Here is a 13693-nt window from a genome sequence, read left to right on the forward strand (position 1 = left end):
TAGACGAACTAGTACACTCCATGCATGTATCTTTAGACAGAGAGAGAGAGAGAGAGAGAGAGAGTACGTACTACGTGCGAATTCAAACAAGAGTACAATGATATTCCATACTAGAAAATTAAGATCTGTTTCTAACAGATGGAAGCAAACTCAACTCTAAGCAGGGACATCATATCAAAAACATAGTAATAATAAGAGATTAAGAGTGAAAGAGTCATGAAGACTAGTACTGTAATTGATTAACCGACGAGCTCCTCTTCCTTGTGGGTTTCAAGAGTGACATCAGAGGAAGGATATGCGACACAAGTGAGGACAAACCCACCATCAATCTGATCATCATCGAGAAAGCTCTGGTCAGACTGGTCGACGGTGCCAGAAACGACCTTTCCGGCGCAGGAGGAGCAGGAACCGGCGCGGCAGGAGTAAGGAAGGTCGAGACCGGCCTCCTCGGCGGCGTCGAGAATGTAGACGTCGTCCTCGCACTCAAACTCGGAGACGCCTTCAGGTGTCTTGAGGGTGATCTTGTACGCAGCCATGGAGACACGTCCGCCGCGGGTGTTGGACTTCAGCCCGAATAGGGCCTGGCCCACGTTGGGGGTAGCAGAGCGGAGGCTGCTCTTGGGGGTCCCGTGGATGAAGGAGGTGCTGACCATGGTGCCGGAGAGAGCCGCCATTGCTGCTTGGTTTGCTACTAAGCTTAGGAATGAAACTCAGATGATGATAAGAAATGAAGGAAAGGGAAGAGAGTGGGAAAGAGCTTATAGCGAGTGTTGATAAGGGGACTTGTGGAAAGAGTATGGCTATCAATCAGAGACATCCACCTCTTCTCTGCCACGTGGCAAACCATTGTGGCGGCTTTTATCTTTTCATTATCCCAACCATTTGAGCTGTGGAGTGGAGTTTAACCGGATTCGTCATCACCTCGGCCTTTTTTAGAGCTGTTCAGATCTTGAAATGTGGGGGATGTAGCTCAAATGGTAGAGCGCTCGCTTTGCATGCGAGAGGCACAGCGATCCCCTGCATCTCCAAATCTTTTTTTTTATTTCAACTTTTGATCAAATTAGTGAAATTACACAATTAATTGATTTGGTTGTCATAACTCATCTTAGCAAGAACAGGTTTTTGACAACACTTGATCAGCGAATTTCCCAACATAATAAGGCTACGATAGTACGAATAGATTTTGTGGAGCAAGCAATTTGAAGTAGAGCACAAAATGCATTCTGTGTTTGATCACTAGACTCTTCGGAATTCATTCACTTTACGCATCAAGATGCAACAGACTACAGTGAAAAGATGCACAAGATATTGTGGTGGAGTGTGACGTAGAAGTGCATATATGCAACGTATATAAGATAGAAACAAAATTCACAAATCAGTTACATAACTCAGAAGCACAAAGTTCAATTCCCCGCTTTGTTCATTCCATAGACGTGGAGATATATCGAGTACTGGGGGCAACCTATTTTGTAAAAGGAAGGGGAAAAAAGAAGAAAATGATAAAACATCACGAGTTCAATGACATCTTCTAACTTAACTTTCTTAGATTATAAAACAATCTCTGCGAATCTAAATTTAGGCCTTCACTTACAGCCGGAGAAAACAAAAAGGAATAATCTCAGGGCTTTCCCCTAGTTCAGAGAAAAAATACATCCCCATCCTCACACCCTGTGATTTCCGCCCATTGACATTATCAAGTGCCCATTTCTCACCACATGCCGTTAATTCTACACGAATCTTTTTGCCTCAACAAGCGACCATTCTACACGGGAGCTCCATCTGGTCCAATTACAGATTTTCTAGTCGCATTTGATGTTTCTATAGATCCTTCTCACAAACAAGTTTGAACCCAAATATCCAACAGCTCCTACAAAACATTCAGAAAGGAAAAGGATATGAAACCTGAATTCTGTGCATAACATTCATTAGGTAGCGAAACTTTTTACTCCAGTGAGAGATGTTGCATTATAAGAAAAAAATCAATGGAAGCAAGAAAACTTTACCACAGAGGATCCCCAAGCCGAGGCAGAACATCAAAGTGTATCCAAAATAGAAGCTTGTCTGGAAGAAACCAGACATCTTGGTCTTTGCATAGTAGTAGTATACTGAATACAAGTAAACGTAGACAGCTGTTGATGCCGCAGAAAAGAAAGAAGTCCATTGCCAGTGGTAATTCTCAGCATTAAGCAAGAAGTAGGTCCCCACAATCGTCACGCATACAGTAACAATGATAAGAATCACAAACACGAGTAGCATAAAGCCATAGACATAGTACACCTGTTCAGAGCCATATAGTGCAAAAGAAACCATTAATTCATGTCAAGTAGCAGGTCAATAAGAATCATGAACTTCACTACACACTAAAACCTTTTGAAAAATGAATCTCACATATAGCATAGAACTTAACAATTACTAAATCCTCCCAACTGGTACATTGACTATATTCCATGTAAAAGATCTCAGCTTTAACATGTAAAGAAGATTATCCTACTTAAAACGTAATCCAGACATTGAACAAAAGGTTTATGTTCACGTTCTCACCTATAGTCCAACTTTTGTGAATTTACTTAAAAGAACTGTCCTATAATTGATTTTCATATATACTCCACAATCAACAATCATATGCAGGTATGTTTACCTTGTAATTCCAGAAAGACGTGAAGACGAAGTACATTTCAATGAAAATGCTTCCAAAGGGTAAAAGTCCTCCCATCATTGACACCACAGATGGTGTCAAGTACCATTTTTTCTCAGGAATCGGACGAGGAATGGTCTTGACACGACATGGATTATTAGGAGCACCACTCCAATTTCTTCCAACAACCGTACCAAGAAGCGCTAAAGGAAACGAGATGAAACCCCAAATGACAAAGACAACCACCATGGTGCCAAATGGAATAGCTGCTAGAGACCCATAGAATATAGCGATTGTATTCAAGACAAACCCAATTCCAAAGCACATAAATGGAAATAGAGATGCTGTCAGAATCATCGACTTGATCCAGTGTTTACCTAAGAAAAACAGCATAACACCTCAGAAATACCCAAACAATTTTCCAGAATTCACTAAAGTTCATAACGCAAAGATTAAACAAGGAAAGCAACACAGTTGAGAGTCTGGTTGTTTTCAACAAAAAAAAAAGTTGAGAATCTGATAATAAACAAAAACAACCAATAGGTAGATACGTACCCCCATGCCGCGAATACATCCCACCACTTACATAACCAGAGATGAAAGATGTAAGAGCATAACACACTATGAAAGTTGTAACAATTGCACCTCTCCTGAGCCACCAGAAAAAATATATATAAATAAGATGACATAACATGATCAACGAAAGCTTTATGAATTACTTTAATTTAATAACCACAAAAAGTAATGGATGTAATTAAGATGAACACTGAGACAACATCAAGACATGAAACTAATTATGATCTGATGATGCTTCCACAGATAACAGATTACAGACACGCATGCAGACACAATCATGAATGCTCATACTGATTCTTCACACAAAAACAATAACCAAAAATAAGAAAGCAAATAAGCATGACCATGCTGTCACATACCCGACATACAACATGCCAACAATAGCCAGTAAAATGACAAGGAGAACGAGCAACGCCAACTGAGCTCCCGTGCCAACTACAGCTGAAAGTATAACCAAACTCCGGGGAGGACGAAAAACATCCCCATGCACAAGTTTCCACCCAGACTCTTCACTAACATCTCTTTCCTACAAAAAATATTGACAGCAGTCACCACATGTGGAGGGTCAAAAATCTAATCAATTGATTTCAAACAATAAAAATCAATGATACTAAAAAAAAACAATGATTCAAATAGACGTCGAAGAGCATCACCAGAGTTTCCAGGTCATCGTCTTCCCGAGCATATTTTGCATAGTCATTCCTAAGAGTGCGCATCAGTATCATTGACACCAAGCCAGTAAGGAATATAACCATCATGAACGAATTGAAAATGGAGAACCAATGGATCTGCATAATAAGATGGGACATACATCTCAACCAAAAATTCCACAAAAAGATACACCAGTAATTCCATAACCGGAGCAATTCAGATAAACACATGACAACAACTTACTTGGTGCTCAAAAAATGGGTAGTCCAAATAAACATCAAAGCGACGTGCAAAGGTGATAGTGGTTGGAATCCATTTGACAGCATACGTCAGATCCAATTTTTTCCCTGCTTCCAGTGGTTTTGGACTATCTTGAGTGAGATTGACATGAATTATCTACAAAAACAAGACCAAAAAGAAAGGCTAAAACAAAGATATTAACAAAAATCTTATTAGAAAAGGACATGAATTCAAATTACAAAACAACAAACCTGATCCTTGTTGTACTTGATTATAATATTTTTGTGTGTGTAAAGAACATGTTTGCCATTCTCACCGGTCTTTTCCTGATGCAATTCACCAACAAAGCCTAACAAATAATGAAAAGGTCAATTGAATGAAAAGTTAAATTATAAATAACTTAAGTAGAAGAGAAAAGTTTGCTGCATACCCCATAAAGGCAGATCATCTGAATTTGTGTCCAGCACAGAAAAATCCAAGGAGATAACATGCAAAAGATGCAAAACTAAGGTAAGTAAATGCCCAAAAATATTACTGAAATACAAAAATATACGAAGCAATTCCAGCACCTCTGGACAAAGACTGTCCCTTTGCCAATAAATGTAGAGAAATAAAATAACCAATTTTGTAGCTAATTGAAAAATGATTGTTTAACTAACTTCACAAGCACATTCATCTTAAAAAGTTATAATTTACTCCTCATCCTATGCATGATTATTGTTAAAGTCTCCTTGAAAGAAAGATAGTCCTGAAACATTTAAACTTAATACCCTTCGGACTAATTTTAAGTGTCCTCTATGTCTGTTAACATTACACCAACCATGAGATGTAGTGACCAACACAAATTTATTGAAACTGGAAATAACTAGGTTTCTCACATTACCAGTGTTATAATGTTAATGTTTATGGCATCAAATCACGGTATGAGATCTCCACCCTAGGCACAGGCATAGGTCGAATTATCTATTAATGTTGCATACATAATCGTGTCAGCAAACACAGACAGGTACATGTTACATTATTATAATAGTGATTTTAAGAACTTCTTTCCTTGTGGACTACTTCCCGCACAACTTGCAACCAACTTCATATCTCCCATGCATTACACATTCAGCTTCCTCTGATATACTTTTAAGACTTCCATACCAATGCATCTTGAAAAATACATATACCATGCCGCCATACCAATAGATAAATCAATCAAATTCTTAACATTTTAGGAATTGCAATACCAATTTTTCAGAATGTAGATTGAGATCTTGCAACAGAGTTTTCATATGCTTCCAGAAGTACCCTATTTTAATTAAACCTGACTTGAGCCAGTACTTGTTACAATTTAAGAGGATATGCAGAACGTACCCATGAAAAACTCAAACCAGTAGCTATTCTCAATTGCATCCTTGAACTGTTTAACCTTATGATCGTCAAGTTCAAGTTGACAAATGGTAGCCCTATCCACATTTTCTGCACAGAGACAAAATCAAATAATTCCCATTGTAATTACTTGCCCATAATTACAAAGATGAAAGCACTGCAAAAAAAAATTACATACTTTTGAACTTTATGTCAATCTGGCTATCAATAAGTTCATTTCCACCCAAGACTTCACCAAGACCACCCCACTTGTGAGCAGGGTTATCAGATGGACGACAGAACGGGAGACTGTAGTAATTGTACGTTTCTTGTGGATTGTTATAAGGGCCAACTTTGTTCACCCAAAGGGTAACCGCTTCTTCTTCTTTATACTGCAGGAGAAACAAGGAAATATCGTAAGTCTTCGGCGGAAGTCTGTCACATATATCGAAAAAAGAAAGAACAAAACAACGGCTTAGTCCAATTTTGACCTCAGACATTACACCTATCTCATGAGTATACATTACTACAAACAGAGCATATATCAATTCAACACCAGTTTTTCAAATGAGTGCAGTGAACTTAGATCTATCCAACACGATTTTCGCCTCGTTAAGTTTCAATAGAAGGAACCAGCCGTCTGTACTGAAGCTAATCAGATCAATCTACGCCCAAAACTCACATATTCTTCTCAATAAGAATCAAACATAGGTTGCCGGCTCTATCAAATTCCAAAACTCCGGTCAGATAATCAGAATCAGATCCAGCTCCTTTCAACAATGAGCTGAATTACGAGACGCGATTACGACAAGAGCTAGCCTCGCCGTGAAACGATTAAACCTACTCGAAATGCACACAAGCAAAAAGCGAACGAAGAAGACGAAACCACAGGAAATGCACAGAAACGGAGCTAAGATCTAAGCCCTAGGAAAGCAATCGCATCATAAAATTAACAGATCTGAGAGAGAGAGAGAGAGAGAGAGAGAGAGAGAGATCAAGGAGCTAGGGTTTACCTTGTGATCTGGCTCCGAGGCGGAGGCGGGGGAGAGAAGAAGGCAAGCAAAAGCGAAGGCGAAGAAGAGTGAGAGAGATCCAACGGTGGAGAACATGGCGAACGCCGGCGAGGTTAAGGATCTGAATAGGGCGGAAGGAGCTACTCTCTCTCTCAATTTTGCTCCAAACAAAGTCTTCCCTTGTCGTCTTCACAAACAGAGTTGCGACTTGCGAAAAAATGCTATTCAAATTTTTTTTTTCTCACCAAATCAGCCTATGGCGGATTACAGATTTGCTTTTCATTTTATTACTTCCGATTTTTTTTTTTCATTTGGGCTCTCATTAGTCCAATTCGGTAAAACTCCAACGTAAATTTCGGGTAAAAACTCTATATTGATTAGTGTTGCATTAAGAATAGGCAGAAATATCAATCTTTATTCATTAATAAGAAAGAATCAGACATTATATTTATTTTATTATCTAGACTAACATATACTAATTAGAACAAGATACACCAATGAGATTACGAATATAATCCTCCCACAGTACTCCCCATTTAATCGCTATCCTAATATGATGTAGTGCATATTGTTACCTCGGTAAAAACATTGTCAAACAAAACAAAAACCTCGTGTGTAAAGTTAAAAGCTTTGGTCAAAGAAGATAAATAGCACAACACATTAACTACAATTGAATGTTACATGTGGAATAGATTCCCTCTGAAATTTGCAAAATAACTCCTCCAAATCGGTAACTCAATCTCGGAGTTTAGATAAATAGCGTAGACGAACACTCTTCACATTCTTCAAAAGTAGCAATGGGTCAATGACTTCAATATCAAATCTCGCCAAACATCCTTAAATCAAACATGTACAGTTATTTGGACATTGATTAAAAGAAAGAAAATTGCATAACAACTCAAAACAAGAGTTTGCAATGAAAATCAGATTCAAGCGCAGTATGATCTTTACGCACTTAAACAGTCATAACTTTTTCGATACAATAGGTATAAACAAACCGTTAACATTTCTAGAAATTAGACACATGTATCTTTCCAGTGATATATGGTTCACAACCTAGTTCGTTCTAGGCTAATTACAAAACTCGGTCAAAGTTGACTCAGTTGTAGTTTCTAGACAAATCCATCATATTTTACTAAAAAAGCTATAGCTCACTCCGTTTAATAAATATGATCAAATGGTTAGTGTCCCTGTAAAATAGACACAGATATTTCCAACGGTACCAAATTCACCATTTTCCAAAGAATGAGCTACCCTATAGGTCCCGTGGAAGTTGACCTACGAATCTAGGCAGATTCTAACATCGCTTCATTAAAGTGTCTTTTGTGTTAGGATATATGATTTGATGTCATAAACGTATTGTGATCAAGCATTGACATATGTGTGGACGTACTCAACCATCATCTTGGTCTTACGAGTTTAAACCAAATGAGATATTGAGTCAAGTAAGTTATAACAAGTACATGCATACACATATCGTACTTAAATATGGAGAGTTTCATCTCTTAAGAATTATCATCGCTCATACGGCGAAAACACGTCTTATTATGACTTTGACTGATTCATAATTGTAGGCATTAATTTAATGTCTTTATTGCCAAAGCCAACCGATGAATAACATCATCAATAACAGTCATCACTTTTGAGACCTAATATTCTCAAGATTCTTTCATTCTTAAATACAGCTGCATGCAATATTGCATATCCCCATACAGTTATGGGTAAATTACTTATGCGTAACGAGGGCCCTAACTATAAGCTTTAACCGCTTAATTGTAACTCCTGCTCATCCATTCTGCAAAATGAACATGGGGTTACGAGGATGTTCAATATCTATCCCGGCTATGCAATAAAAAATCTTCGAAGTAAATTCTCGTGCATTATCCAATCTAATAGACTTGATTGGATGGTCAAAGTGGTGAGCTCTAAGTTTAAAGCAAGGAGCTTCGAAATTACAGCATTCAACTCTTAGTTTATCAAGAGTCCATCACAGTTCACTTTAATATCCATACCTTGATCGAGTTAAAGCGCTCCATGGTCTAGAGGCACTTGAATTAGGTTAAAACCAATCCATTCAAGATCTTTATCTACATCTCTTAACTTAGTCCCAACAGAGATGATATGTGACCACAATCTACAAATTCAGTTATTTTAGAAACCACTTAAAACTGACAAGGTATTATGAGAGCAAACTGTCTTATATTTGATTCCAGTGTGTTTTGTCAAAGAGTTTGCATCATAAGATGAGTCTAAACTCTTCTCTTTCTTACTACGCCTAACAAATGTATAACTGATAGGATTTACATGTGTTGTGTTGGCATTACCTGCCCAATAACCTATCTCTTTTTTAAAACTAGATCCTACGGCTTTCTAAGCGGTAGACTGGCGACCGGTCACTTACAACCTTACGCAACACCACCTAATCCGGCTGAATAACACTTTTCATGTAGGCCAATCAACAATGTTGGAATTTTTCTTCAACAGAGTATGTATGGTTCGACATCAAACTCATTTAACATCGTCATTTTTCGAGATCTCTCATTTGGATTGGTATTGATATTGAGGCATCCCCCAATGATAACCATCATCCAAGAAAACATATGAGTGAGTATCATTGATCATAGACCAAGTTGTGTCATAACTCGCATTCAGCAAATGTTATCGAACTAAGTGGTCTCTCCACACTTACGTGAGAGCCACGGCCTAGTGACACAATCTACCACATTTGTGGAGTCACCAAGTCACCAACAAAAAGTGACTACATGTCCATTTGTCGGACATTAATCCTTACATGCATAATTGCAGCATGTATCTCTAATCTCATCACTTCTATTTATCGGACTATTAAGAACATGATGAGGCATAGTGGGACAAACCACGACAAAACCAAGTCATTTAACTTGAACAAACTTGTCTCCCCCTAATGACGGGGAGACTGGCTCATCAAAAGTGACTAAATGAGATCACATGTTAAGGTCTTTATATAAGCGGACATAGGCGGAAGTTCATGTCTTATTCAAAGGCAAAAGTCATCATCAAATAACCCATCATTATATGCTTGTGGAGGCGCAATTTGGCACATAAAATATTTTTTGATTGGGTTGAGAATCGACTGAGTCTTGTGGGAGGTCCAACCGGATGGCAAAGGCTAATCTGCCCAGGCGGTCACTACAAGCCCTCTCATTTGCTTGGAAACCTGCAAAAGGCAACCAAGTCAGAAGTCACAAAACCGGTGGGGTGCCGGCCTATGACTCTCCGACACTTATTTTAGCAAGTTTTAGGCTCTTAAGCGGGAGGTTAAGGACTTAAAATGACATTATCTCTTTTGGAAGTTTCTAGGCCCTTTTATAGGCCTTGGAAAGAGTGCAACTCCTCCCTGTTTTCGTTGTGGGAGGGAGCTTCATAAATAGTGGTAGAAGGCTGCTGTGAGCAACCTCCTTTGGGCCTCTTGTGAGCAAACCGGGTGCCATTCTATGAAGGCTTGGGGAACTCCAAAGAAATTGGTGACTTTTTTAGTTGTGATGGTGGCCATGGGCTCAACCTCAACCCACTTGGTGTTGTAATCTACAACCACATGATAGGAGCACATAGTGTGACATTCTTAATCTATAAATGCCCTATTATTATGCTTTGTTACTTCTTATTTAGTTGTTTTAGGTTCATATTTGCCATATGTATGTTTTAATAGAGCTATGCTGAATTTGAATGATTTGATGATGAAATTGTGCTAAGTGTTAGAAATCCTTATTGAGTTAGGATTCCTTACTCGACTAGGACTCTATTTTCCTATTTCCATTCTTTCCTATTTCTTAATCGTCGATTTATTTTCAGGAAAGACAAATTCTATTTGGACAAGGAGTAGTGATGCTGTGATGCATTCCTAGTGAGACAAGGAAGTCATGTCCGAGTTGGATGAGGAGAGGAGAGGCTGGCCTAGCTATTCTTAGTTGAAGAAGGAGAGATGTCGTGCAACCCCTATGTGTTTCCCCATTGGATTTGGTTTTCTACATCAAGTTGGATTTGGAGTACATGAATCAAAGTCCATATCAAAGAAGATTTTAGCTTCCCAATCCAATTCTATCTCCTAATTGGAACGGCATGAAGGCTTTTGTGACTCTTATATATAGAGACATGGTCTCATTGTTATTGCATCATCAACCTTGTGCACATACTAGCCAAAGCTCTATCGAATTTCATACTCACCCTTCCAAGAAATCTTAAAACCGATTCCACCATTCTCCACCATCATCCTTAGCATTCAATCACGCTTGTGAAGAGGTTTCATTCCCTTAGAAAGCCACGGCTACACCTTGTAAGATCGCTTGATTGATAAAGAGTAACCATGATTCTCTCTATGCTTAAATTCGGTTTTGGTTTTCTTGTTCTTGGTTGTGTATGCGATTTGTGTATTGTAAACTAGTTTCGATTTTGTCTATGAGATAGTTACTTGTTTCAAATTATATAAAGTTGCGATTTTAGGCTTTTAGTTCTATGATTTTAGTTTATGCCGTGATCTATTCTTGTGTGATTTCGAAAGTATCTATGTGTCATGTATACGTTTGTAGCATGATATTTAGGTTTTTGGATTAAAAACTTATGCTATGAACATGTTTTTCTCTTCTCTGTGATTTTCGAAATTGCATGATTGTTGGTTAAGTAGGTGACATGCTTAATGAATTCAATATGCATGGCTTTGAAGTTGCATGGTAGGATAAGTATGTTAGATTTCGATGATGGTCACTTGGCAAGAGTTGAATGTGTTAAGTTTCTATGTATTTAGGTTACTACTTAGGACCCTAATTGCATGATCCAACCTTAGTTGTTTAATAGGAAGTCTCGGCATGACTCTTAAAGGAGGACTAAAATCTGATTTTCGGTTGCCTTGTATGATTTGTTTTGGAGATGTATTGTGTGTTGGTTGGTTGATCACATGTATATAGTAGTTTAGGGTTTATTTTCTGTTTTTATCTTTGAATGCCGAAACCTATAATCAAAATCTTTAAACTCTTATGAATTCGTTGTTGAATGTTTGTGATTCTATGCCCTGGTTGGATCCCCGGTTTGTGAACGATACCCTCTTGCTTTATACAACTAATGATGCTTACATGGTTAAATATTGATGTCGAGTAATCGAGTTGATCACCACAATAGCATATTTGAGCTATCCGGGAGCAATTATGAATTTACCAATGAAGTCTAGGCCCTATTGGGCGAATTGTACTGGAGAGATGATGATAGAGAACGGGGCGGGCGGATGGTGAGTCTGATTAGTAAAATTATGGCATTGGAGGTATGTGTTGACCATTGCCCAGGGATTCGCTTTCAGAGTGGGCTAGTAAAAGCCGGTTCAGAGGACCTTGTATATGAGGTTCCGGGCCCCGAGTGGTTCCCACATATGTCGCTGTGACTGGACAGGAGAATGGTGTGTCCCTACTCAGGGGTGGCACACTTAAGTTGGGAGAATGATTGTCCTCGACGGTAAATCTTGCCATCTTGGACAAGATAGAGAGCGACCTTATGCCTTAGCATGTGGGCCTCTTTCTTGTCAATCGGTACAGTACCATTTGTTAGGAATTGGATAAGAGGATCCACCCAAGAGGGTGGTGGGGGAATTTCACTCGCAAAGATTTCACTATATTGTTTGGAGGTGCTGGGTCGGTCTAGGATTTCTACCAGGACACTTGGAGAATTTTCTTGAACCGGGGAGGTGGCTAGCCGGGCCAATGTATTTGCTTTTGTGTTTTTAGCTCTTAGGATCTATTCAATTTTGTAAGAGACGAATTCTCTGGGTAAATTTCCTATTAAACTCTGGTAAGATGTAAGATGGGAGTGTTTGGACTAGAAGTCCCCTTTACCTTGATTTACTACTAGCTAGGAATCACTGAAGATATGAACATTTGTTGCCCTAAGCTCCCGACAAACATGGATTCCAGCTAGGAGGGCCTTGTATTCGGCAATATTGTTGGAAGCCTTGAACTCGAATCGAAAGGTATATTCATAGGTGTGTGATCGGTTCGATTACTCGAGATCAATATTAGCCCTGTAAGCATCGTTAGTAATATAAAGCAAGAGAGTATCGTTCACAAACCGGGGATCCATCCCGGGCAAAGAATCACAAACATTTAACAACGAAATTCATAAGGGTTTAACAGATTTGAGATATATTTCGGATCAAACAGAAAATAAAACCTAAACTAATATATACATGTGATCACCCAACCAACACATAAGCAATCACCAAACAAATTACATAAGAACAAAGCCATCGAAATCTATTCTCAATTATGTTCATGCCGTAGGTATCATAGTTCATCTTAAGTTCCATTTTGCATCAAGTCCCTACTTGTTTCCTAATACATGGATAATATCGAGCTCAACTACTTGTCTTGCAACGACATCTAACATACCAATTTATCATGCAATTACGTATCTCATAGAGAAATCAACATGTTAAAATACGTATCCAATATCGAACTTAAGATCATAATCGGTGGAGGAACAAAGGGGACAAAAAATTAATCAACTACTTGTATCAAAATCATTTTTAACTTTGAATGATTAACATATGCGACATCAACTACTTGTCTTAATCACACATGCAATATAAGAACACACCGAAAATTAATTAAGAACATAAATAACAGAAACTCATGACATAAAACCTAAAATCATTGAATTAAAATCGAAAACCCTAATTCATCATGTCATTCAAAAGTTACAAATATCTCATAGACAAGAATATAAATAACTTTAACAAAACCTAAACATAAATAATTCAAGAACAAGAACATAAAAACCCGAAAACCAAACATGAATATCATAAAGTTACACTTTATAATTCTCCTCCCAAGGTTCCTTACAAAGGTAGCACAGAATCTTCAAGAGTATGGTATCCTAGGCTCCCAAGCTTTGGACATAAAATATGGTGAAGGGTGGTGAATTCAGATTCTATGGTTCTTGGTGAATGAAAGTGTTTGGGCAGAGCTTTGGCTATACTTGTGTGCAAGGTTGATGATGTTTTTCTATGGAAATGAGGTGATATATATAAAGGAAGAAACCCAAGGGAGGCTCGCCACAAAGTTGAAACCAAATTAGTTTAGGTTTCCTAAATTTTCTCAATTCGGCAGATCTGACCTTTATGCCTTGTTGTGACCATAACTCTATCTAGAAAATAGATATTGAGGTGATTCCAACTGGTATATTCAACTAGACTTCTGTATCATTC

The 13693-nt window shown here is 38.2% G+C and overlaps 2 protein-coding genes across 2 annotated transcripts; both read right to left on the reverse strand.

Annotated features, from left to right (window-relative positions):
- Positions 1–81: 81 nt before the first annotated feature.
- Positions 82–760, reverse strand: LOC126794741 (ferredoxin-like). Its single transcript, XM_050521513.1, has one exon. The coding sequence runs from the start codon at positions 672–674 to the stop codon at positions 240–242; it is 435 nt and encodes a 144-aa protein (XP_050377470.1). The 5' UTR covers positions 675–760; the 3' UTR covers positions 82–239.
- A 554-nt stretch (positions 761–1314) lies between these two features.
- On the reverse strand, positions 1315–6699 carry LOC126796513 (transmembrane 9 superfamily member 1). The gene is made up of 12 exons (XM_050523354.1): positions 6469–6699; positions 5655–5847; positions 5462–5566; positions 4533–4550; positions 4354–4451; positions 4106–4258; positions 3865–3999; positions 3571–3737; positions 3191–3285; positions 2639–3012; positions 2004–2277; positions 1315–1867 (listed from the first exon to the last, which is right to left on the reverse strand). The coding sequence occupies exons 1-12, from the start codon at positions 6562–6564 to the stop codon at positions 1800–1802; spliced, it is 1776 nt and encodes a 591-aa protein (XP_050379311.1). The 5' UTR covers positions 6565–6699; the 3' UTR covers positions 1315–1799.
- Between the last annotated feature and the right edge of the window lie 6994 nt (positions 6700–13693).

This window comes from Argentina anserina, chromosome 5 (assembly GCF_933775445.1).
Source record: "Argentina anserina chromosome 5, drPotAnse1.1, whole genome shotgun sequence".
Taxonomy (NCBI): domain Eukaryota; kingdom Viridiplantae; phylum Streptophyta; class Magnoliopsida; order Rosales; family Rosaceae; genus Argentina; species Argentina anserina.